General features: G+C 38.8%; 1 protein-coding gene across 1 annotated transcript; it reads right to left on the bottom strand.

Moving 5' to 3' along the window:
• Positions 1-78: 78 nt before the first annotated feature.
• Positions 79-26,377, bottom strand: LOC103037128 (ankyrin repeat domain-containing protein 34A). Its single transcript, XM_022673590.2, has 2 exons — positions 26,171-26,377; positions 79-5,836 (listed from the first exon to the last, which is right to left on the bottom strand). The coding sequence occupies exon 2, from the start codon at positions 5,766-5,768 to the stop codon at positions 4,194-4,196; it is 1,575 nt and encodes a 524-aa protein (XP_022529311.1). The 5' UTR covers positions 5,769-5,836; positions 26,171-26,377; the 3' UTR covers positions 79-4,193.
• Positions 26,378-27,999: the final 1,622 nt, after the last annotated feature.

Here is a 27,999-nt window from a genome sequence, read left to right as displayed (position 1 = left end):
GTTATCTCTGTGACATTTTACCGTGGATTACCATGAGATACCATGAAGGTAAAAAAAATACATAAGAGACATAAAACATTGGTTTAGTCATGCCTTTATTCAAAGCACCATAAATGTCTCATATGAATATGAGACTAATTGCCATCGTGTTGTGCAGAGTGCTACACACACACTCCTGCCTGCCACCCCTACGGCTTACTGCTAACACAAAAGTCTAATGTCTTTTTTTTTTTTTTTAGAGATTAAGTATTCAGATCAGTACATTATTTTTAACCAGTGTACCACACCAAACATACAAAAAATTACGATAAATATTGAATCCATTAAACTAGATGTTGATAACTGTAACTGCTATCCCTTTGATACACACAAATAAGACACTTGGATGTGCAGTAATGCTATTCCTATCACCCACACAACTTAGCAGCACGCTGTGACGCATGGCCCCGCGTGTACTGCCACTACGACAACTGGAGACCCTCGTCCTCTCTTTTGGGGGTCTGGTCAGACATACCTGAGCACAATTTAAAACAAGTTCACTGGGATTATTTTGTACAGCAGGTTGTTCTCTTTTACAAAGATACTCAAGAAACAGATAAAACTCAGTGCAACTACTCACTGCTCTGTGGAGCTTCAGGAGAGACCGACATGAGGTGAAAGAGTGGCTCGATAACGCCATTATAATGTAATGAATGAGTGTAATTTTAGTAGTTAGATAATGTTCAAATGAAATTACTAAGTTTCACCTGATACATTTCAAAGACATGGGATTCTTAATGGAAAATGTCTTAATTACAGTACATATATCATACTATTACAATTACAGTAGATAAAGGTGCTACAAAGGGTTCTTTGAGTGATGCCAGAGAAGAAACATTTTGCTTCCTTCCATAAAAAAACAGCAAGTTGCCCCAGAGCAAAGACCCTATCCTCACTGCTCCAGGGGAGTTAAACCGTAATAGTACAGACCTTGTACTCCGACTGGGTTTTTGATCACTAGGATATTGGTTTGTGACCAAGATTCACTATGCTGCCACTATTGGACCCTTGAGCAATCGGTTCTTCTACAGTAAAGCATCACAAAGGCTACATTCACGTAGCCCAACTGCTTTATGTGTCCCCCTCACCCACTGGTAAACAATCAAAGGTTAGATTAACAGCCACTTTGATAATAGTCATGCAAAAGTGGCTGCAAATTCAGAGATGTAGTGTAGTATTATAATAGAGAGAGAGAAAGAGATATTTTAAGAGGGCAAAGCTTTTAATGCTGGGTCTCAGTGTGGTCATCACAGCTGTCATTCATTTTTCCTTCTTTTCTGAATGCATTTATGATAAATATTGAGTTGGTTTGACATAAACAGCTAATCTGATCTATCTGATCAGATCAGAGACTGTATAATATGAAAGTGAACTAGTTGACAACGTTTCATGAAACATTTTACTTATGCCCTTCATTTTCTGGATACAAAACTTGTTGTCATACCCCTCTGTCAGGTCCTTTGCAACAAGGCAAGCAAACCAATCAATTGCCTAGGGCCCCAAGCTGGCCTGGCGAATTAAATGCAAAGACAAAATGTGTGAGCGCCCCTTTAAATTCTGTGATGATAAATGCTGGAAAATACAACGACTAGTTGAATAGTGGGCTCCTCCCACTAGTTGCTGACAGTAGCCAGCCAAGTTTGTGATTCCTGCAGCCGGCAAAATATGAAACGTCACTGGATAAATTAGGTCTACATGTCTTGTGCAAATAGTGTAATTTAGCAGCAGATAGGTTAACATCAATAGGTTTTGCTTGTGGCTCCCAAATGCCTTAAAAGAGCCCTGCCCTTTATGAATATCTATAAATATAAGTGTTATTTGGTGGCCCCACATTACAAGCCAGATTGCTTAAATCCATTTTTTTTTTGTTCAGATTGGATTTGGATATCCTGATGGTTAACATTCACAATTGTAAGTAAGCTGTATCTATTTGTAATGTGAACGAATCTGTCCCTAAAACGTCTCATATGCGCACATTGATGAACGTTGCCTTCTTCACCAACAACAAAACGTCATATTTGAGAGACGACTTGTAGCTTTATAAAGGTGAAATGGATAAGTAAGCATCTGATTTGAAAAAAATAATTTGGCACGTTCACACAGCCGTGAAAAAATCTGATCTGAGCCACATTGATAAAAACTTTGATTTGAGTCACTTCAGCCTGGTAATGTGAATGTAGTGGGTTGGGGATCACACTGCCTCTTCTCCCTCTTCTACTGCACATACTTTGGCTCTACTGTGCAAATATCTTTTTGGCAGTTTCATTTTGGACATGTTTTGCGCTACAGTATTGCTATACGCTGTTGTACACTCTTTTATATACTGTCTATGATTCAGCTGCATTGCTGTTTTGGATTTATATTAGATTTCAATACCACATATTAAGGTGGCACAACTCTTTTCTATTAAAAAAAAGTCAGATTCAGATTGTTTTTCTTTCTCATGTGATTAAAAAGATCCGATTTGGTTCATTTTACCTGCTGTGTGAACGTTGCCTCAAAGAACCCTTTGTAGCACCTTTATGTTTACAAGAGCAGCTGAAATTTAAAACATCCTGTGAAGATGTTTCATCCTGTTCTCTTGGCAAAGCCACCCCTCTGATAGCACATGAGGTCATTTCCAGCCCGGCCACTGCAAGGCTCAGTGAAATCATATCATATTCTCTCTGGTGTGAAGCGAAGTATGACAAAGGATGAAAAATGGGTCCCATCACCGGCTTAGAAAAATATTACTCTGTTTTTGTTTTCATGTTAAAGTACACATAGTTTTATCCACATATATATAAATTAACATAGGCAAACTAAAAAGCACTTAAATAGAACTGTAATAAAACAGAAGCAAGACTATCAACCACATTTTAAGCTTTGTTAAACTATGTTTTGTTTATTTGTATATATTGTGTTTTCTCGCTCTACACTGACAAACACTACACTGAAACTAATTGGATTTCAAATGAGTGTATTTTCTCTCTGCGAGGGTAAACTAAGTTTGCCTTTTCCGTTCAGTGATTCTGTTATTCAGCACGCCACGATGTTCCCCAGAAGTGCAGATTGCTTTTTTTATATCGTGCTGCAAATGTAATGATCACCCAACGTTCACCACGATAATATGAAACCAGAATTCTTGCAGCACAGAATATTCCACACAAAACACTGGAAACACAAAATTGTTGTCTCGCTGCCTGTGAAATCTGTACATTATCTACAGGTGCGTTCTGCCTCTTCTTCACACAAGGCACAGCAGCCGTGTCCTTCACATTCATGCTCTCCACCCCAGCCCACCTTTTGGTACAGTAAACATGAATGGGTTTCATGGAACATCTTTGGGATTCTGAGTTGAGAATTGCACTTCATTTTTTAAAATTTAAAACACGCCATGCATACAATGTCCATTCTCCACCCCTACAGTGTGCAGTAGATTAGATCAGCAGACTTTTGTTTCTGTCGCCAAAAGTCGTAGTTTTACTCATTTGAACTAAGTAGAAATGGTCTTATTAAAGTGACTGATAGTTGATTGAAACCATGTTGAAGAAAACAGAAGAAGTTAACAGACAGCGCTTGTTTTATGTCTTCAGGAGGGAAATAATTGCTGACACTAGTTCTGCATCTTACGTTCATCTGACATGCTAGGACATGCGTAGCTCTGCTAGCAGCATTAGGCTAACCTTGCTAACTTTTTCCAGAACTACATTCAAGCTGTCACTTTTTTATTTCAAGTCAGGAAGGTGAAAAGTGGAAAGCAATTGTGCTTGAACCTTAGAAACATTTTAAATAACAGCAACTAACGTTCATATAAAATGAGAAACCAACAAAAAAAGCTAAAAAAACAAAAACAAAACAACAATATGGAAGCAAAGGAACATGGGAATCCGATAAGCCATAGAATGGAAATAGGATGAAAACCAGTAGCCATCATTGAGCATTTAAGTCAATATTTAAATAAGAATAATGATTATGCTAACCATAGGCTATCCCCTGTCATTTGTTCATGTTTAGCATTAGCATATGAACTGATTACTAAATTACTTAAGCTTATTGTTTCTGCATTTTTTACGTACTCAGTGTCTTATGGTTTGATTCTGAGGTGATTTCTCTCTCTCTCTCTTTCTCTCTCTCTGTGCATATGCTATATATCTCGTACCCCCTCATTAGCCTCAATCTCCATTGACCTCCATAACTTTCTCTGCCAGAATCTCTCGAAATGTGGAGAGCTGCTTCATCTGCTCCGTCTGCATTGAGTGCCTCCTCAACAGCTTCTTCTTCATCTTGAAGTCCATTCCACGTTTTGGTGAGGAGGGGGCTACGGGCAGCAGGATCTTGGTGCTGGAGTGCACTGGTGAGGTGGGCTTTCCATTGGCACGGATGTCTGGTATGGGCCGCTGGGGGTTGACGTTAAGGGGAGGAAGAAATCCAGGCCGTGTGTGCGAGATGTGGTCCAGGAGGAGCGTGCCAGAGCCTCTGCGTTCCAGCAGGCCTGGGGGCCTCCTCCTCATGGTAATGGGAGATACCGAGTTTGGGATGCTCTCCAGCGACTCTCGGGAGGAGCTGGTGAGCAGGGACAGCGGCGAGGCGTTGTACTTTCGGCGCTCCACGGACACTCGGCCAGAGTCTGGAGATCCAGGGATGGACTCGGGACACAGGTGCGTGTCTGACTCGTAGTGCTCCATGCGGGTAAGTTTAGGGTGGGCCAGTGTGCGGGTGGCCCCTGGTGGGTGGGTGGCATTCTCCTGTGACTCGGGTGCTGTGTTCCTGCGATACAGCGACTGATGCTGCTGGACTTTGTCAGCCCAGGAGGAGCCAGAGAGTGCAGCACAGTCTTCTGAGCATGAACGGTCAATCAGCTTTGGAGAACAGGGGTCGTGAGTCTCGATGCTGTGTCTGCGCGAGAGCAGAGGTCTGCCGGGACCGGAGATCGATAGGCCGTTCATCTCGGTCGTCACCTTCTCCTCCTCTGCTAGGTCACTCTCCACCCGCTCCCCTCTTTCAGCAAGTATGCTTGGAGCCACCAAGCCCCAAGGCTCTGAGTTCAGCCTTTTGAGGAGTTTACGTGGTGGTGGTCTCCTCTCACCTGGTGGTCTGTTGGAAGGTAGCGGTAGGGCTGTGGTCAGAGCGAAGCTGAAGATGCCCTCCTCCTCTTCTCCAGCGGGAGAGCTCGACGTGCGGATCTCGACTTCCGACGGAGACATGCAGGCAGGTGAGAGTTTGTCCACCACGCCTGGAGAAGGTGGAGAGTTCAGGTACTGCTTGGTCTTCTTGGTGCCCGAGGGGGACGTATCTGTGGTTATGATGATCACTTCTTTGCCTTTAGCTTTACAGGCATCTAGAAGGATCTGCAGGGTTTCTCTGTCGCCTTTGTTGATGGCGTGTATCAAAGCCGATGACCCAGAATAGTCTTTAAGACTTGGGTCAGCTCCGTTCTCTAACAGCAGCGACACCACCTCTTTGCCTGCACGCTCTGCACACGCATGCATCAAAGCAGTCCTGCCGGTTTTATCAGGGATATTTGGGTCAGCACCTTTCTCTAACAGATATCGCACCATTCTCTGGCGGGTCTGTGGGTCGTCGTACCCTGCCAGGCAAGCGGCAACGATGGGCGTCTCCCCTCGCTCATTGCCCTCGTTGATGTACGCCCCCCCCTCCAGCAGTAGACGAGCGAGACGAAGCTTGCCCTGGAACACAGCCTTCAGGAGGGCGTTCCCCTCTGTACGCAGGGCTCCTCCGTCACCCATGCTGCCTACCGCTCCCTCGCCTTCCTCTTCCTCAGTGTCTGCACATCTTCAGCTCAGTCCTGGTCAACCTGGCGTAAAAAAGACAGACACAAACAGTATTTTTTTAACAAAAGGCAATTTGAGGCTGTGGATTTGTCGCTGTGCTTTAGAGAGCTTTGTGCTCTCCAAGTTGCTTGTGGCACGGCACTAAAGGAGAGAATAATATGATTTTGTGTCCACAGATAAAAAGGCCTTATAAACTTATTTTTGAAATACCAGCCTTGCAGTCTGCAGAGTGTGATAAAGAGCGGTACGGCCTGCCATTTTTACCACTTCTTGCATTCATCCAACTCGGTGAAGCTCCAGTGCCATGCAATTCTCACGGTATAAAAATACCATTTGAAGCAGGATCAGAGACTCTGCCTTTATGCACACTTCTCTTAAAATGGCACATGAAGAGGATGAAATGTAGAAAATTTCTGCTACTATAAAAAAAAAGACACCTGGCCTCAATATTAACCTTGTAGAATAGGTGCTGGATTGAGACCGACCCCATTCTTTTCTGAGGTTTGCGACAGTGGCACCCCAGGCATTTCAAGTAGTATGAATTATTGAATAGCCTGATACATGCCATCTATGAAAGGCAGTGATCCCATTGATTAAATGCTGAAAGGGCAATCATTCATGGTAAAACATGAGCAAGACATCTTTTTTTCTATTAAACACAGAAGTGGCAGATATTGAAGCTAGCAGAAAATGATCAGGGTTATAGATTTTATTTGATGTTCACTTGTTGGATAAAATCTTTTGATGGAATTCTATTCTAACAAATCAATAATCATATTAATAATGAGAAAAAGAAGAGAAAAAAAGAAGAAATTAGACATAGTTCATGTCACTGTCTGAGGGCAGTGTAGTGATGAAGTGTTTGGGCTCTGTAATCAAATCAGACATCATCAGGGGTGGATATCATTAGCTGTTAGCATTTTAGCAGACAAAATAGAAGGCTAGATTAATAAACTTTAGTATTATAAATAAATACAGTAGTACCTTTCACCAATCAATGATGTAAAAATTAAATATTAGCTAAGAGTAATGTTTGAAAGGGAGTAAAACTATTTAAAAGAATTTTTTTTATCTAGGGTTTAGGGTAGAAAAAGAGAGGTACAGGACTGAACATATAAAGGTAAAAACATCTGAAGAAAAGGAGAAGCAATGCTAAATGACCTGTCACCCTTAGTGGACAGTTTGGACCTGGTGGAAGATAGAAGACCTGAATCCAAGAACTTAATTTAGCAGGTAGACAGATAAGTAGGAGCAATGTCATGCAAGGCTTTTTGGGTTAGCATCAGAATTTTATAATGCACACAGATAGTAGCCAGTGTAGCTGGTGATTGATGGGGGAGATGTGAGCAGATTTTTGAATGAACTGGTGAGGGCAAAGCAAATTTGAAGGTAGACCACGAAGTAGTGGGTTGCAATTATCTAAGCTAGATGTAGTGAAATGCAATGGAAAAAATAAAGACATGTACAGGAATCATAACATCTTTAGAAGTCATTCAATATGTCATAATCAGGGATTTAATATGTGACTCAAAGATAAAATAATGTTCAAAATAGACGCTAAGGTTTCACACAAAAGTGAAGGGCTATCAGAAACCTGATCGACAACAAGTATATCATCACTATCCAATGGAAAACAAGTATCTCCTTTTTTTATTTTTATTTTTATGCATAATATGAACACACACATTGTCTCTTACACTCTGTCAACATTTTTTTTACATTACCTGAAATAAACTCTTTTTATATTGACTTCCATTAAAAGTTTAGAAGGTTTAATCTCTTTCCTGTAAAGTTTCTGTTTTGGAGATACATGTTTTTCATTAGACAGTGACCGTTTAGTTAGAGGAAGCAGAGATGACTGCTTTGATAGCAGCAATCATAAATTCTACAACACCAAATCAAAAAGGTTGTGACAATATAAAAATGTGTTTCTTAGATTTACATTATGTTTATTTTTATGTTCATGGCTGTATTAACTCAAGATATTTCATGTTATGTCTGGTAAGCTTGATTTAATTGGTAATAGACATCTGTTCCTGCACTAAAGGCCAGCAACACATTACATAAAACATTAAACGGTGCAATTTAGATTCAATCAAAGAATGTGAACATGTGAATGTTACCCTGATTTGGTATAAAAGCTATATCCATGAAGTGCTGGGCAGAGGACTTTCAAATAATTGAAAAAAAAAAAAAAAAATTTAACCTGAAGGAGATAAATGCAAGCGTTTTGCATATGTTTCCCGCTACAGTCTATAATATCAAGAAATCAAGACATTTCAGAACAATAGCTTATAGAACCACATGGGCAAGGAATTATTTTGGCAAACTCTGTTAAGCACTACAATAAGTATAAATATGAATACATTCACAAATGCAACCCTGTATTAACCATGTCCAGAATTGGCACTGACTTCTCTCTAGACTCAGAATCATCTGAGATGGACCAGCACACAGTGGGAATGTGTATCATGGTCATATGAGTCAGTATTCCAGATCTTTTTTTTTTTTTTGGAAGAAATTGTTACTGTGGGCTTTGGACCATAGACAAGAGAGAATGTGTGAAAAAGGTCTTCTAAAAATGTGACAAAAACAACCCTGTATTGTTGCACACCTTGAGGAATTGGACACCAAAATGTTTGTTATGTGTTGTGAGAGGGAATGGCAATATTGCAAAGTGGTAAATGGTGGCTTTACTGTACTAATTGTTTTTTATTGTGTAACAAATGAAGTGAAGTTTATCAAAATTAAAAAACATGAAATGTCTTGGGTTCATATTGTCTGCAATTAACCAAAGTCAAACTAAAGGTAAAAAAAAACACTATACTTCTCTATTTGCAATTTCTACACTGCCCCAACCTTTTCTGATTTGTGGTTGTTTATCGAATATCTACAGTATATAGATTTTGACTAAGAGAATGAAACAAGAGGTCATGAAAAGTCAGTGTAATAAATACAGCTTTTTGACTTTAGGATGAGATAATAAATGATGAATAATAAATGAACTGCTATTAAATGAGAGTAAATCAAAATATATTTTATAGACAATTGATGTGAATCTAAAATTGCAGGACAATATAATGTGAGATTTCAGTGCATACTAAATTATGCAGTTAAACGAGGAAAGAAAAGAGCAGTCATTTCCCACCTGCAGGGCCTTCTGGGAGGCAGTATTTCAGCGATGTGGTTATGTACTCTGCCCTCATTATCAATATCCCCTCTGATGTGGCCACATTAATACACAGCATTAGCTGACAATGAACCAACAGCTGTCTGTGGCCGTGGGGTGAGTCAAAGCACTGATTATGATGATCAAAGCAATAAAGGCAGCATTCACAGATTGTGCACAAGCACTGAGGGTCTCCCATCAATCTCTGTTTGTGGAACAGAAAGCAGAGTGAGATGCTCACTGCACACACACAGGCTTGATGTGGTAATTAGGAAGACATTACTACAACAGCACTGCGGGGTGGAAGTGAGGGAGTGCGAGAGGGAGGGAGTCAGAGACAGAGAGAGAATCAGACCGAGAGGAAAAGCCACATAGGTGTAGGGTGTTCCAATATATCCGGAGTGGATTTATTCATATTTTGGCCTTTCTCAAACTAATTTTAAAGTCAATGTGACCAAAGTAAGTCCCCAGTAGATTCATACTGGGAGCATGTGGAGAAAGCACAGCCTTCTGTCACACAGAAGTCAATTAATGAGACAGTGGACAGGGAGAGATAGGGTGACTGGGTGGTTGGTGGTTAGAAGCTGCTGGGTCTGTGCGTAATTTTATCGCACCATTGAGTGCTTGTACAGATAGTTCCTGTAGTGGCAGAGAGCAGATCAGGGTGAGGAAATGTTCCAGTCCGATAGCTGTTCAGTGTGCTTTCATCTAAAAGTTCATACTAAATTTCCAGTCTGAAGTTTGCGGGAAGTAGAACCATACCAGTAAGCAAAGACTTGGAGGCTGCTGTATGAGGTATACTAGTTTTACTGAGCAAAATCAACAAAAAAAAATAAATAAAACTGAAAAGTTCTACCAGAAGACTCTAATCTAATTTGTCACTTCATTTTCACAACCAATCACAAGATTCTCCTGGATACACAGTTTACCAGTAAGTGTAATGTTTTCATAGTAATGTTTTAACAGTAAAGGTGCAATTAATGTATTATACATTGCATTTTAATCACATTTCATTACATTACCAGAGCCCAGCTGTTTGCATTGTTTTCTGTTTCCATAGCTTCCATAGTTTTGGAGAGGAACCAAAGCCACCATGATCCAGTTTAATCCCTGAGTCAGTAGACACCAGTATTAATAAAAAGAAGAAAAAATAAAACTTCTGAATGATATTTGTGCTTGGTCTAGGCCCTTGAGCAAGAACAAACATTAGCCAATCTAGCACACAATCTATGTTCATGTTAGCTAGCTGTCAAACAGCCAATTGAATCACATTGCCAATTTTATTTTATGCTAACACCAGTCTTACTGAAAACTGTAACTGTAAAGAACTGTATAGTACAGTTAGTGTCTATTAATGTGACCCACAGAACAAAACCACATGATCTATAGTAGGGTGATCACTGTACCTAGGTATTTGCCTCACAGCTCAACTACTATTTAGTTAAATAAATAGGTGTTGATATAAGCACAGGGAACACTAAGTGTTGATATTACACAGTAGAGATAGAAGCCAGTTTAGAGGACAACAAATAGATGTAAACCAATCCCCATCCCCAATCCCTGTACCAATCCCCATCACCAATCCACATCACCAATACCAATCCCCATCACCAATCCCCATCACCAATCCACATCACCAATCCACATCACCAATCCACATCACCAATACCAGTCCCCATCCCCAATCCCCATACCAATACCCATCACCAATAACAATCCCCGTCACCAATCCCAGTCACCAATACCAATCACCATCACCAATATCTATCAACCAATCCCCATATAAATCCCCATACCAATCCACATTACCAATACCAATCCCCATACCAATCCACATCACCAATACCAATTCCCATCACTACTCCACATCACCAATACCAATCCCCATTACCAATCCCAATCACCAATACCAATCACCATCACCAATATCTATCAACCAATCCCCATACAAATCCCCATACCAATCCCCATCACCAATCCCCATCACCAATACCAATCCCCATACCAATCCACATCACCAATACCAATCCCCATATCAATCCCCATCCCTAATCCCCATATCAAACCCCATCCGTAATCCCCATATCAATCCCCATCACCAATCCCATTCCCTATACCAATCCCATCACCAAAACCAATCCCCATCACCAATATCTATCAACCAGTCCCCATCACCAATCCCAATCCCCTTATTGAGAATTCCATATCTTTTTCCATATCTTTACCTCTTTTACAACATCTCACATTTTGCCTCATTCTCTCATTCTCCATATCTGTAAATCATTGTTTGTAGATAATTTTATGTTTTAGCAATTTTGAACACTGCTCTCTAAAAAAAATTACTAGTTAAAAATATATTTGCAATCTTGTTTCTCTTTGCCAGTAAAAATATTTATTCTGAATACAGATACATGCCTTATGTATTCAGAGCAAATGCTTAGCACCGAACTATCAATGAACTAGATCTTGCGAAAAAAAGTTAAATTCAAGGTACAATATGGAAGCAAACTGGGGAGATTGAAAAGAAAGGAAGATTATCCCTCTGATATTCTGTGTCCTCATTTTCAGTTTCACTCTCTTTCAGAGAGACAGAGTAGGTAAAGGTTTTCTGTCCAGTGAAGGAGGACAAAACCTGGAAAAAGAAGCTGCTTTTTAAGGTTCACCCATATTAAAATGTTTCTTGTTTTTTAGATTTATTATAATTCTACACGGGTTGGTGACTGCCAATTCCATAAATGTTTATTGTGTCTGACATGATGAACCAGGTCCAGCCATATTATATAATTCTGGTTCAAAACCTTTTGAGGTAACAGGTGTTCATTTATAGCCCTCCCTTTTTCTTTTCTTCTGCTGCTTAGGCCCTGAACATGGCAACCTTTGTTAGGCACTGAGAAGAAAAGCTTTGGCATATGACAGAGCCATTGTGTTTTGTGTGTGCGTGTGTGTATGTGTGTGTGTGCACTACAGGCTGTGGTGTACCTGCGCTGACATTTGTTCTGTCTCACACCCACACATTCACAGAGTGGATCCAGACTCGGCAGATCCCATCTCCGATCGGCTGAGACCTGAGACCTGGCCTGTGCTGACGCCAGCTTCCTCGTTACTCATTCCCTGTGATTCTGTGCCTTGCTCAACCCTAGCAAGCTGGAGGAGCACTTTTATGCATATTAATATGCTGCAGAGAAAGAGAGAGAGAGAGAGAGAGAGAGAGAGAGGCAAAGAGGAGTGTAGGAACAAGACGCAAACAGCGAGCTGAGAAAACAGAGTTTCCTTCTGAGAATCTGAGGTTAGAGAAAGTGTTGTGCTGGTTGCAGACAGCAGCTCCGTGGGTGAGTCATCTCCAGATCGAGCTCGGATCAGGCCATGAAACAAGGACCTAGATATACGGAGCTTAAAATCTGATATAAGTATTTGAATTGTATATAATATTTGATACATTTAAAATGTTAAATGGTGTAGTTTAGAAGTGTACAACATAGACGAAAATGTACTGATATCGATGTGAAATTAAAGTAAATTAAAATGAATCATATATTAGTTTAAGCTCTTCAAAAGTTTTGACTTGGCTGCAATCATTTTTGTCGTGTTAAGAAGTAATTTGGTAATATTTAATGTGCATTCACCTCACTCTTCCTCAATCTACCTCCAGCTTCGATAAGTCACATGACCACATTCTGTAGCATTAGGATTAGGTGTTGTTGCATATGGTTTGATTGTTATTCAGTATTATTGCAGCTCTATTAACCTTTCTTTCATGAAAAATAATATTGTAATAATGACAGAAAAAACTAAAATTTAATTCTAATTTTGTAATGTTGTTTTTTGTTTTGTTTTGTTGTGTTAATTGATGACTGTTTAAAATAAGAAAAATAAGCTTTTGTCAGACGGTTCCATCTCAGAATATAATTAATCACAGCATTACCTCACAACCACCAATTACAGAGCAGTTTTAGTTATATTTATGTCTATGACTGTGTCTGTGTCTATGTCTGAAAATGAGAAAAATCCCAGAATTAATTGAGATTTTTAAAAAATGAACACATATACATAAAACTAAATTGATTTCATAAAATGTACATAATTTAATTGATTTCATAAAATGTACAATAAAATTTGCACTATAATATTGTGCAAATAAAAAAGACTAAAATATGTATGCTATCTGTTTTTGCTCTATTCCTCTATCCACACATTTGAATTCAATTCCAAAAACTAGAGTTATCACAGTTTAAACTGCTCTTGTCTTGTATTTGAGTGATAAGGGTGAGTGCCTTCTCTCTGTCTCTCTCTCTCTCTTCCCTTCATACTCTCTCTGTCTGTCTCTCTCTCCCTCTCTCGCTCTGAGTAAGCTTGTTTAAATGATGACAGAAAGCTGCTGGGCTCTCAGCTGTAATAACTCTGTCCAGTTGACCCGCTGATCCACCGCTCTGCTAAAACATACTGCAAGAAGCACACACTGTATCACAGGATAAGGATGGAGGTGTCTGTGCTGCTGCTGTGCTGGTTGCCTGGGTGGGCTTGTTTGAGCAGAATGAATTGGCCTAACTGGCCCAGTTAGAGAAGAAGACACTCTGTTCTCTCTGTTTTCACTTTTTCACCTTCTTTCTCTCTTACTTACTTACTTACAATTACACTTACATAGTGCCTTTCTGCCACTCAAGGACACTTACAATTGCATTCCACACACGCTCAACAAACACCAGTGAGAAGCAGCAGCCAATCGGACACAGCATACTCTCAACCGGAATGACCGTCCACTTAGAGGACTGCATCGGGCACTGAGGAGAGGAATTGACCCAGTACAGAGTGACAGAGTGTTAATCCATATCTGGGCACAGTCACACACACATTCACACACCAATTTTCTGGGCCCCACACAGACATGAGGAGAACATGAAAACTCCACCTTGAGACCTGTAGTTCTTTAGATGTTGTTTTTGGTTCTTTTGGGACCTCTTGGATGAGTTGTCCATGCCCTTTTGGAGCAATGTTGGAAGGCTGGAAAAGGCAGAGGAAGGTTCAACACTGTTACAATGTTTTCTCCGTTTGTGAATAAAAGCTCTCACTGTGGTCTGCTGGAGTCCCAAAGCCTTAGAAATAACTCTATAACCTTTTTCAGACTGATAGATGTGAATGTATTTGCTTTCTCATCTGAATTTATTTAGAATGGGGCATAATGTGTTGTTTCTGAGACCTTTTATTCTGCTTGATGTTGTCAGACAGGTTTTATTTAAGTGATTCCTTAATTCTAGAGGTTTGTCAGTAATCAGGCCTGGTTGTGGTAAATGACATTGTGTTTATCCACAATTAACTCATGCAGTCCAGGTTGATTCGGATTGCTTTTTTTCCCTTAATAAATGAAATCATCATTTCAGTACAGCATTTTTCGTATTTACTCAGGTTATCTTTTTTTCTGATATTAAAGTTTGATTTGATAATCTAAACAATGTAAATATGGGAAAAAAAGCAATACAAAAGAAATGTGAATACATTTTCATGACCACTGTATGGTAGCAGTAGGGGGCAACGTTTTTAATGTTTTTTCGTTCATTTATTTGAAGGGGTGTCCATTTGGATAGCGTACCTCAGTATCTTGCATGCAGCCAGCACCTCATGCTCACTCTGTCCCTGTCTGGCCTGTGTGTGTGTGTGAGTGAGTGCATCTCAGCGTTTCAGTAGGAGGTAGTGAGCTGTTTGACATCAATCAGAATCTGACAGATTCAGGCATCTCTCACCAGGTGGAGTGAAGATTTCCTGCAGAGGCTTTTTGTATTACATTTAATTGAAATGCTCAGTAACTGCATTGGTGGGGGGGATGTAAATGCCAGGCTGAACACTTTCTGGCACGGACGAGTCTTATACAATTCTCTCTGGTCTCCCCCGACGACGACAGAGGACGGAAATGAATCTTAAGTCTTCACCCTCACACCTGTGAAACCCGGCCCTCCCTCTTCCCTGACACTTTACTGCCTCCCTTTTTTCCTCACCTTCTCTCTTACACACACCTTATTAAACACGGCGTCTGATGTCGATTCTGCGTGCTGCGGTTGAGAAGGTTGAGGGTTGCAGTTGGTGGGGGAGTTTGAATGCGTGGGTGGACGCATTGTTAGAAATTAACAAAGAGCTCACAGGCTGTCTCCTGCCTGCTGTTTGGCTCATTAGACCTCGCTGCTCCATCCATATGCATTGCTTTTTTTTTGCTTTTTTTTCAAAGGCGCCATGCACGCTCTAGCCTGTGAGAACTGTGTCCACTGGTGGAGCTCCTCCACACATTTCCTCTGCAGAAGCCTCTTCTCCTGTGCCGCAGACCCTGGACATAAAGGGCTAATGGGGCTGGTTTAGATGAAACCAAGCCGGCCATGTGCCTTCTTCCCCTCTGACCCAGTCATATCTGATGGGTCCTTTCATCATGCTATGAAGCCGCTGCTTTGAAAGCGAACACAGATGCTGGTGGGGACAGAGTGTGCCACTCTTGAGCATGGAGGTCTGCTGTGTGGCTTTCTTTATGCACGGCAAATATACTGCAAATCTTAAAAGTGATCAATTTACATTTTTCAGATTTTTTCCCTAATTAGGAAGGACAATTACCCAATCCTCATTTATCCATCAGATAAGGCTTTTCAGGTCAAACTATTACTAGTAATAGGAGTTCAGTTGGTTTCTATTGAGGAAAGTTATAAAATTTGTATTAATAGGCATTATAGGAAAGCAAACTGGAGGATTAAGAGTGTCCCAATCTTCATTTATATGAACCCCCTCCCCCTATCATTAGTAATAATGCCCCCATAATAGCAGCACATGCCTCCTCTAACACATTTTTTAACTGTCGCCCGTACAGCATCTCTGAGTATACAACATGCTCTAAGGAAAGCACAGATCCCCAGCTCCAATACAACCGCCAACAGATGCCTGTGCCTGCAAACATCACAGTAGGAACATATTCAGAACCGTTGCAACAGGGCAAGCAACCCAATCAATTGCCAAGCTGGCCCAAGCTGGCCTAAGACTAGTTGTAAATAGAATGCAAACTGTGACAAACTGTGTGAACGTCACTTTAAAGTCTGTTATGGTCAATGCAGGAAAGTACAATTTCCTGAATGTTGTTAAAATTCACCTCAAAGGGTCTCCTTCCACTAGATGCAGACAGTAGCCAGCCAGCCAGGTTTGTGATTTCTGTGGCCGGCAAAATATGAAACTTCACTCGTCATAAAGCAGAGTTATCTAACATGAAGCCAGAAAAGAAAGCAAAGAAAAGGAAGTAAAGTTAAAGTGTATGTTAGCTAAGTTACTTTCCTGGCAGTCAATGCTAGTAATGATTTTGCTTGACTTGAATTGACCCTGCTATCATCACACTCATCCCCAAGAGACCAAAGCCAATTTTGCTTTCTCGGGCTCCGGCTGCTGTTGGCAAGCTGCAAATTCCAAGCTGTTTTAAATCAGGAATTCTTGGATCATAACAGCAGAGCTTCTTTACAATTTGCACTAGTCATATAAAAATATTTTACCCCTTTTTTTTGTATACAAAATAACAATTTTTCACCTCCAGAAGCTCCTTTTTTGCCTTCATTTGACTCTACAGGATGCATACACACCACATCAACACAGCAAAGAGACATGGAAGCTGCTGTTTTAATTTCCATCTAGGACATTTCACACTTCTGATGTAGAGTTCAAATATGCCTTTACAGAGAAACTGGATTTTGTTCAGCATGTTTTCATTACAGAACATTTACATTCAGTTCTTCCACATACATGGAAAAACAAATATAAGAACCATTGATCCTTTTCGAAAAAAAATGTCTGTTTCTTTAAAATATATATATTTTTTACATTAAAAACTAAAATTTGCTTTATTTAAGCTAAAACATTTCTTAATTCGTGAAGGCTCTTAAATTAAAACAACTTACAATACTAAATATAATAATTGATATTTAAAAAAAAAGGAAAAACGAATGATATTGTTGAAATTATATTGAAATCTCTCATTTATTAAAAAAAAAGCTCTACCCGGTTCTTCATGATTATGAACTTAAAAGGTTCTTGTCCATCAAGAAAGAATATCCAACTTCCTGAGACGTTAAGATCTGCTTTGCCTCTAGATCATCTTATTTTCTCTTTTCCCTCATCATATTCTATACATCACTGCCTGTGAATTATTTATCATTTTAAAGCTTAAGATAGAGCAGATGAACTGAGGCATGATTAAATACTTCTTTCTGGTTCTGGCTGGCAGCAGATTGAGTGCATTCTGGGAAGGTGTTAGTATGGAGTCAATATCCATCAGATAAGGCTTTTCAGGTCAAACTATTACTAGTAATAGGAGTTCAATTGGTTTCCATTGAGGAAAGTAATAATTCTGTCAATTTCCAATTTCAGGGATTATAGGAAAGCAAACTGCAGGATTAAGAGTGTCTGACTCACTGAAGTGCTTTAGGAAAGGGTGTACCTCTTGTGTGTGTGTGTGTGTGTGTGTGTGTCTGCTGGTAAAGATACTAAACTGAAACAAAATGCATATGATGTACAGTAAGTGTCTTTATTTAATTCAGCTTCAATACTGACAGTATGTTTATGGAAATGTGTGTGTTTTTTAATGTTTACATACATTTTGTAATTTCAACTACACTACATATTATATTTCATTATAATCATCTCTGTTTAACTGGATATGGTGCAGCTTTTCTAAAAATAAAACTGATAGAAAAGAATGGGACATTCTTTACAAAATGTCCATGAACCAGGAATACAAATTGTATATGCAAAACCACCCCCCAACCTTTTTTCAACCTCACTGTCTTGTCAGTGTCTTCTTCTTTTGTGACCTTCTGTGGAAACCTCTGTCCGTGTCCAAAAAAAGCCATCTGGGCTTTGCTATTCCAACATGCAGTCACGGTCAAATGCCTGCAACCTTTAATATGAATTCAATCCTAATTATAAATTCTAGGTGCTGTGCTTCAATCAGTCTGTGTTATATATCATTTTTAACATTCAATAAAAGAGTGTCCTCTTCAACTCATCACATTCCAATTATACCATCATTACACTACTATGGCAAATTGCTTTAGAATAAAATAATTATGAAATGCCAGGAGTATTTGATAGTAAAAAAACACTTAAATTGAAGATCTCTACAGATCTATACAGCTATTCTGACAAGTCATATTACCAGCAGCACGTTTCCTTAATGTCATTTTCAATAGTCATATGTTACCATTGGCTTACATGGAATTTCACTCCCTTCTGTATAAAATTACAGTTTTATTAGTAAACTGTAACTCCAGTTACAGATACCTACAATCAACCATTACAGATATCTCCACAAACAATTAAAATCAAAGTTTTCACTGCAGATTTAAATATTCATTAAAACCTGCACAAATACAGTATATACATGAGCTCAACGACTCCACCCTCTCCTGCCCAACAGCGCTCTGCATCACCAGAGTTCTGATCATCGACCGCACCCTGCTCACCTGAATTCTAATAAAGTGCTCTATAAAGAAGACCCAGCCAAGAGAGTCTTAGCATTTCTATTGAACTCTGAGCTCTGAGCATTATATCTCTAGTGTGTATTCTGCTATTCTGACCTTTTACTTTGTTTGTTGACCACATCTCAGTTTCGTCCTCTGATAACCCTGTTTGCCTGTTATTTCGACCCTTGTCTTTTTGATTGTGTTTTGTGGAATAAACTGCTGTCTGCACTTGCATCCAGTCTCATTACCTGTTTGAGGTGACATTATGCATGAATATATTTTTATAAATGTACCAATATGCACATAAGCCTATAATATACTATTGTTTTGACCCTTTTATTTTATTTGAGTTAGAATTATAAAGGCTAATATTGGCATCTGCACATAATCAACAAAGTGAAATAAAAGCACTTTTGATAATAAGACGATTAAGTAAAGAGACACCAAATAATTTATATGGACTTTATTGGAATTTATATGAACAACCAACTGGTTGCTAAAAATGTTAGTTATTCAATAAACATTTTAGAATTATAGTTTTGTAATTGCTTTTTATACTTTAAAGTTGTTTAATTTATACATTGAGGAAAAAGTGACAACATTATTGAAAATCTGAAAAAACATTCAATATTCAGTATTTAGCTTTTAAACAAACAGTGAATTTTGTTCTGCTTTGACCAAAATTTTATTTTGGTGCATCACTAATATTCATGCACAATATATCATATAGAGACACTGTGACGCGAATTTTGAATTTTGATAGCTGCTACTAGAACAGATAGAAATGGCTCTAAATGTCTGGATCTAGATTATCTACTTTTTGTTAAAAACTTTCAATAAAAACATCAATATTTTGGAAAGACAAGGTAGGTCTATCTCTCCTGTATGTGTTTTATACTGGATTTACAGGAGGATAGAGGGGGAATAGAGCCGTGTCTGCTGCTTCTATAAGGGTTATGAGACTCATGAGCGGTGCTGTCCGTGGTGCTGAATACGAGAGCCAATGCAAAATGATTTATAATAAATCATCCATTTTAAACTTCCTTTACATATACTGCAGGTGAGCTCAATATATTCTGGGCTCTTTAGCTCTGGAGCTATTTATAGTTATAAAGTAAGACCTGGTGTCATTCCCCTATGCCAGTCACTGTCTGAGTTCCTGAACTACACTTTTCTCCTTTCTGTTTTAACATTTAACAAGCTTGATGTATCTTTCTGATTATAGTCTCTACAAACTGGTTATGGATATTTTTGAAGTAACAGTGAAACACTTTTGTTAGATGTTATGGATAAATGTTAATACCTTAAAGGTAAATATATCAAATGCCTCTCTGTTTCTCTGAGTGTGTATTAATGAAGCAACAGAAGAGCATTCTCATCTTAACAAGACAGATTAAAACCTTCTGATTGGAGGGCTACCTTACTAATGACAGACAGAGAGGTGTAGATCAGGGTATAATGTCAAAGCATCACACAATTAAAACAATTAATTTTCATGTTTGATAAGGAATAAAGAACGTTACTGAAAATCAGAATTGTAATTGTAATAGAAAGGATTAGAAAATAGTAGGTAAATTTGCTACTGTCAAAATATAATGAAAAAAATCATAAAATTGCTTATTCCTGAACTTTATTTTGAAATCAATACAAATCCTGAATATGAATCAACCATTTAATGGCCTTCAAACCTTTCGTTTCATTATGTTTGTCTAGTTTTTACGTCTGTTTTTACGTTAATAGTTTAAAATATATTGTCTTTTCAGCACATTATAAAAAACAATCATTGCTACCATCAGCAGTCTTCAGCTGATGATGTGGTGTTGAGTATCTTTGGGCCATTGGGCCATTGGGCACCAAGTGGTCCAGCGGTTTATAGTGCTGCCACTATGATTTGGAGATCGCTGGTTCGAATCCCAGTTATGTAGTTCGCCGTCAGCTGTCAGAGCCCTGAGAGAGCACAGTTGGCCTTGCTCTCTGTGGGTAGGTAAATGGCGCTCTTTGCCCACATCACTTTAAAGGGTGATATCGATCAGTAAGTGGTGTTTGTGAACTGATGTATCGGAACCGAGTCGCTGTGCTTTTCTCCAAGCGCGCTGTGATAATATTCGATGATGCTGCATCAGCAGCAGTTCCAAAAGAGGAAGTGGCTGCTAGTCTTCACCCTCTTTGTGTTGTGGCATTACTTGTGATGGGAGATATACAGCTGAGTAGCAGCTGAATGGCTGGGACAATTTGCTTTGCTAAATTGGGAGAATACAAGGAAAAAAAGGAGGTAAACATCTGTTTTTTTTTTACTAGATTTAGAGAAGGTTAAAGGGCCAGTGGAGCAGTGCCTGATGTTTCCGATCAGGCCAATGATACTCATGAGCATCACTGTCCGTGGTGCTGAATAAGAGAAGCAGGGGAATAGACTATATAATAAATCTGCTACTTAACCCCTTTAGACCTTAATCATCTCCAGTGATATATCTCAACTGATATTCTACTATGAAATCTATATAGCAAATAAATCCAATATTTAAAGTCAAATATTTAAATGTTTTTTTATTTCCATTGCATGGGAATTCATGTGTAAATTCTGTTTTATTTCATATTGGCCTAAACAGTAAATAAACAAAAGGTGTTTTATATCACATTAAATTAGTAATAGCATAAAATAAAAAATAAAATAGCCTCTATTAACAAGGTTAGATACTACCATTTTCCAGTACAGTGGGGGGTGCCAAGCTTTTTTGGTCAAAAAAAATATATGATGTCCATTGTAATGGATGCAGGGTCTGAAAGGGTTAAACCTGCCTCTCTGACGTATGTTAATGAAGAAACAGCATTTTCATCATAACAAGATTTAAATGTTTAAAGCCTCCTGATTGGAGACCTGACACGTAAAGGCCAGATTATTATAACGTCAGAACAGTTGAGGTGCTCATATTCATCGCCATAACTCTGATAACTCACTCTATAGAAAGCTGTTATTTGTATCTTTCAGCAAAGGAAAATTCATAACATTTGTAGCATTGATTGGTCTTGAGTGTATGATGTTGTGTACAGCACTGGAGTGTCATTAAGGCAACATAATAGCACATACACTGTAGGGTGAGTGCACAGCATTGATATGACTGTGTGATGGTCTGACGTTATAACCTGCTTTACACCTACCTGTCCATCTGTTGTCAGTTAGAAGGTTTTAATCTATCTTAATGTGATGAGAATGTTCGTCTCATCACATTAAGATAGTGGGCTGATGAGAGAATAACACTTTTAAAGGCTACGGTTGTTTTAAATAGTCAATTTATTACAAAGCATGTTTTTCCCTGATTCTCTTATTCAGCACCACGGACAGTGATGCTCAAGAGTCTCATAGGAATGATAGAAAACAGCAGGCACTGCTGCTCCATTCCCCTTCTATCCTTCTGTAATTCCAGTATAAAACAGATGTCTATCCCCTCTTAATGTCACTTAAATGCTCAGCACAACTTTATAAACTCAAGATCAATCGGTGATTTGTCAAATTTATGTTTATTTCTTAGCTGGAAGGCAAAATAAAAGCCCTTTTGTTGATTGAACTCATAGCATTGATGTAATGAATGATGTTCTGGCGTTATAACCTGCCATCAGTGAGGTAGATCTCTAGTTAAAGGTTTTATTTTATTTTTCATGGGAATGCTCTTCTATTTCTTCTTTAAATAGCTATCTGTAGATCTGTCTGCCCTGTGTGTGTTTTACTGGATTTATTGAAGGATAAAGAGAACCAGTATATTTATACTACTACACTGTAAAACCCAATAAGTTGACTAAACTCAAAACATTTGTTGTAACCGATTACCTAATAAATTTTAGTACAGTGAACCTAGCAAATACATATACATATATATCAAAAATTTATATTTTCCTGAACTTGTATTTAGTCTTCTTTCTGATTTCATTCAACTATTTTTTAAAATACTTATAGAAAAGTAGATGAAAGAAAACAGTAATTAAAAGTACTGAGAGCACAGCTAACACAGAGTAACTGCAGCTCAGTAAATGATGCTTGTTCTACTCCAACAACACACAAAAAAAAAGAAGCAGTTTATTATAATACATGAATGATTTAAAATACATGAACCACTCAAAAGATATTACAGTACCAATACCTATGTATAATTGTATTGTATCATACAGTTTAAAATGAGACGTATGTTACCTGGACTCTTTAGCTCTGCTGCAATTGAAATTGAATTGAATGTTGTCTTTCAGAAAAGACAAAATCATAACATTGGTGTCATCCATTGGTCTTGAGTTTATGATATTTTGTTGAGCATTTTTGTGTTTTTTTGTATTTAAAGAATGTGTAATGTGTAAGAAATGTTTAAACAACATTTAAAACCATCGTAGGGCCACATATACTACAGGTAATCTAAATGGATGCAGGGTTCTTTAGCTCTGCTGCTATTTATAGTTACAACATGTTTATTTTGGTGTCAAGCTCCTATGTCAGCCCAAAGTCTCTCTGACGTAAGCTTTTTTTTATCATTGTGTGTTAATAAGAGCAAACAAAAGAGCATTCTCATTGTTAAAAAAAAATAATAATTAATACCTCCTAACTGGAGATCTTCCTCACTGATGACAGGCAGATACGTGTTGAGAAGGTTATGACATCAAAACATCCATGAATTAGCCTATATTATTATTATTTTTAATATTATTTTTATTTTTAATGAAAATAATGTGAAGTCTACAATGGGTTATTATGCTGTTTTTCAGGAAAGACAAAAACATAACATTGGTGTCATCCATTGGTCTTGAGTTTATGATGCTGTGTTGAGCATTTTGGTGTTTTTAAGAGAGTAGACGTCTGCAGACCTGACTGCTATGTGTGTGTTTTGAGTTTATAGTAGAATGAAGAAAAACAAATTATGTATAATACAATTAAAAAAAACACTTAAAACCATGGTAACTCAACAGATGCTACAGGTAAGCTGAATGTATCCTGGACTTTGCAGCTATTTATAGTTACAACATGTCAATTTTGCTGTCAATCTTCTACCTCAGCCCAGCGTCTCTCTGATGTAATCTAGTCATCTGCAGACCTGTCTGATGTGTGTGTGTGTTTTACTCCACAGATACTACAGGTAAGCTGAACTGATCCTGGGCTCTTTAGCTCTGCAGCTATTTATAGCTATTTATGTCAATTTTGGTGTCAATCTCCTAAGTCAGCCTAACATCTCTCTGAAGCTAATTAACAATCATAACAAGATATACTAAAACCTCCGGACTGAAGATCTTCCTCACTGATGACAGACAAAGAGATGAAGAGCAGGTTATAACATTAGAACAGACGATATTATATGCTTATATGTATTGCTATTATTTTACTCTTTACCAATGCTATTAAATCCATTAATTCTAACTCTCGGAATTCTATTTCAGCAAAGACAAAAAAACAACATTGTTATGTTTGTTTGTGATGTTGTGTTGAGCATTTTGGTGTTATTACAAGAGCAGACATCTGCAGACCTGTCTGACGCCTGTGTGTGTATTCTGAGCTCATTTTCTCTGATTCTATTTATAGTTATAACATGTAAAAATTGCAAAGACAGAAAAACACAAATACTAATTGCTATAGTTGATTGGTCTTGAGTTTATGATGTTGAGTTGAGCATTTTGCTGTTCTTTTGAGACCAGACATCTGCAGACCTGTCTGGTCTGTGTGCTTAAATTCATAGAAGAATCAAGAGAACCAATTTATATAGAATTCAATTTAAAATAACACTTAAAACCATCATAACTCCACACACTACAGGTAAGCTGAACATATCCTGGGTTCTTTAGCTCTGCTGCTATTTATAGTTACAAAGCGTAAAATTTTGTGTCAATCTCCTACGTGAGCCCAACGTCTCTCTGACGCAAGTTTTTTTTCATTGTATGTTAATGTTAATAAACAAATGAGCATTCTCATCATAACAATACACATTAAAACCCCCTGACTGGAGATCTGCCTCACTGACGTCAGACAGATGCAGAAAAGGTTATAACATCAAAACAGGCGATTTTATATGCTTACATTTATTGCTATAAATTAATCTACACCAATGCTTTTAATTCTATGAACTCTAACTCTCTAACTCTAACTACAATGGCTAATTATGTTTTTTTTTTGTTTTTTTTCCGGCAAAGACAAAAAAAAAACAGAACATTGGTATCATCGCTTTTTGTCTCTGATGCTATTTATATATAGTTACATAGTTACGATATGTCAAAATTGCAAAGACAAAAAAACACAACTGCTAATTGCTATGACTTATAGGTTTTAATGGGTTCTTGATGTTGTGTTGAGCATTTTTTGTGTGTCTGTTATTAAGAGAGTAGACATCTGCAGACCTGTCTGATTTATATGTGTGTGTATATGTGTGTGTGTATGTGTGTGGGTTTGAATTGATAAAAGAATGAAGAGAACCAATTTATGTAAAAACAAAAAAAAGGATATACAGGTAAACTGAAGGTATCCTGGGTTCTTTAGCTCTGCTGCTATTTATAGCTACAAAGTGTCAAATTTAGTGTCAATCTCCTACGTCAGCCCGACGTCTCTCTGACGTAAGCTTTTTTTATTTTTATTGTATGTTAATGATAATAAACAGAAGAGCATTTTTATCGTAACAGGATTAACATCTCCTGACTGGAGATCTAACAGGTAGGTAGGTGTTGAGCAGGTTAGATAACGTCAGAGAACAGAAATTTAATGCTATTAACCCTAGAAACTCACTCTACAATATGATATTATGTTTGTTTGATGTCTTGTATCAATTGAAAATGAGAAAGAAAGAAAAAGAAAGAAGGGGAAAAGCATTGCTGTAATGGATTGGTGGTGAGTTTCTGATGTTTTTGGTGTTGTGGTCAGAGATCTTATGTAACCTCAGCAAACATTCCATCACTTGAAGCTGCAATCCCAATCTCCCAATCTCAATGAATGGTTTCACATAGCTCTCAACAGCCAGTGGTTTGTTTGAATTGGCTCTTCAGCTGCACTGTTTCCATGCAGGCGCAGTCTAACGCTTTTCTCTCTCTCTCTCTCTCTCTCTCTCTTTCGCCATAGCAGTAAATATATGCAGAGTCTAAATATAGGGCACCTGCGGACCAGTCCAGCAGCATTCCTGCACTGGAGGAGCAGAAGAGAGATCTGAAATATATATTAATCTATCTCTTACAGAAAGCTGACATGATGCTTTCAACTTCCACCAAAGCCACAAAAGCCAATATCTGATAAAGATGATAAAGAAGATCACCATCGATTAGAGCTACAACTGAGAAGAGCTGCAATCAGAAGAAGAAATGCTGGAAGATCTCTCTCTCTCTCTCATAAGGATGCTGATGCTGCTGCTGTATCCATACATACAAACACACAGTCACAGCACTGAAGAAGCTGAAGAAGCTAAAGGATCTGGAGGATCTGGAGCATCACACCACACATTAAAAGTGCGCTCAAGTCTGAGAATAAAAAGCTGATTTGCTTTAAACCAACACAACATGCATCCCGCAAGCAAGACCAGTGTAATAGGATTATGTAAGTGCACAAAATCGAAGGTTTCTCACACTAAAAGCGACTCTGAAATCATGCCACCCCGCCATCCAATCAGATCACCATATCATCATATAATCATATCATCCACCAGGCGAGCTTTCCTCCACTTCTCAGCATCTCTCAGCATCCTCAGCACCGCAGCTCCGGCGATCAGGCTTACCGTGGCTGCGCTGCGTCCCCTCAGATCAGCTCCATTGGCGCGCTGCTTGTTGCCCCCCAGATCCAGTGGATGAGAGAGAGAGAGAGAGAGAGAGAGAGAGAGAGAGAGAGAGAGAGAGATGGAGAGAGAGAGAGAGAGCTGCTGTGCGCAGAGCTTTGCTGCTGCTGCTGCTGCTGCCTCTGCTCCGCGTTAAAACGCTCCCTCTTCCCTCTACCCATCCCCCCCTCATCACATCTCTCTCTCTCTCCCCCCACGAGTTGTCTCAGGCGCTGCGGGGGCGGCCGGTGGGCAGACAGTGGGAGTGTGCTGGGCAGGACGGAGGCAAAAGACTGGTGACCAGACTATTACTGCTACTGCTGTTCGGAAGGTTTCAAACACTTCTACACTGTAAAAAGTGAAGCATGGAGCTGTTCATTCAAGCTAATAAATATGATTGAACACATAGTACAATTATTGACTTTATTGTGAAACTCAACCTTTTTGAATTTTGATGTGTCAATTTTGATTCAGACTAAATTAATTACAATTCTGAAGGAAATAAACCAAATGTTTTGGTTCCACTGAAATCATACTCGAAGAAAAGAGATAAGGATGTAATATTTTTAATTTGAATCAAACATGAATTGCGCATGCGCACTGTGGAGCACGGGAGAAGTTGTAGAGAAGTGCTTCAGAGCACTGAGGGAGAGAGGGAGAAACAGGCGTGGCTGAACAGGCGAGTGCCTGAACGCGCTCGCGAGAGAGAGAATGAGAGAGGGAGAAAGTGCCTGAACGCGCTCGCGAGATAGCAACGCATGCTTATGGTATTGTAGCGTCGGGACTGGAGGGGGGGCGCAAGGAATTATGGGAGCTCACCCTGTTGGGGAAAGTGGGTGTTTTTCTGCGTGTTTATGTTACTGTTTATCCCAGAGTTTCATGTCATGTTTTATTATCACTGTTCTAGTATTATTCATGTAGTTATCAGTTATGTGGTTGTTTTGTGCCTCACCCTTTGTGTGTTTTCTGTGTGTGGGAGTGGGGTTAGCTGCGTTGGAGCTGTAGTTAGTTTTACTTTCAAAAGTGGAATCCCACGTAAATCCAGCTCTTAGTGTCCTCCTCAGAGCAAAATAAAAAGAGCAAGAGAGCACTGAAACGAATCTCGCTGGTAATCCGTCCTCTTCCACGCCACAGTAACTTCTGGAACTTCTGAATATGCTGCCATGTTTTTTTTTTTAAGTTCGGTTCAATTTAAATGTATTAGTTTGGTTCCGAAACTGAAATGTAAAGAATTTAACTTGGATCAAGGTGAATAATTAATATTGGGTCGAGTGAAGTAATAGGGTTTATGTCAAAATAAAATAATAAGGTTGTAACAATTGACTTTATTTAGATTGAGTGAAGTCAAATAGTTTAGATGCAACAAATGGACATCAATTTTTTTAATTTGAGCAGGGCTACACTTTTTACAGTGTAATCTCATCCCATCCAATCTTATATCTCATCTCATCTCCCATTATCTTATCTTTTAACTTATATCTTCTTCACCTTATCATACACCCTATCTCATCTCACATTTACTGAGTACTACAGGTCTTCACATGGACTCCACATGTAGGAGAAATCCAGTTTGAAATGGACTTTTGGGCCCATTCCCATTTCACCCCTTGGCCCTACCACTTACCCCTACCCCTTGTAACAGTTAACCCTTCCCCTTGGAACAGAGTAAGAAGGGGAAGGGGGGGGGGGGGTGGTTGGAATCTTCCACCCTGAGAATTGGGACAACCCTTCAAGCATCCGATACGTCATTAGGATTAACTAACTAGTTAACTTAAGGGCGTATTTTATTGTAT

Source organism: Astyanax mexicanus, chromosome 6 (genome assembly GCF_023375975.1).
Source record: "Astyanax mexicanus isolate ESR-SI-001 chromosome 6, AstMex3_surface, whole genome shotgun sequence".
Lineage (NCBI taxonomy): Eukaryota > Metazoa > Chordata > Actinopteri > Characiformes > Acestrorhamphidae > Astyanax > Astyanax mexicanus.
This window is presented reverse-complemented; position numbering and strand designations above follow the sequence as displayed.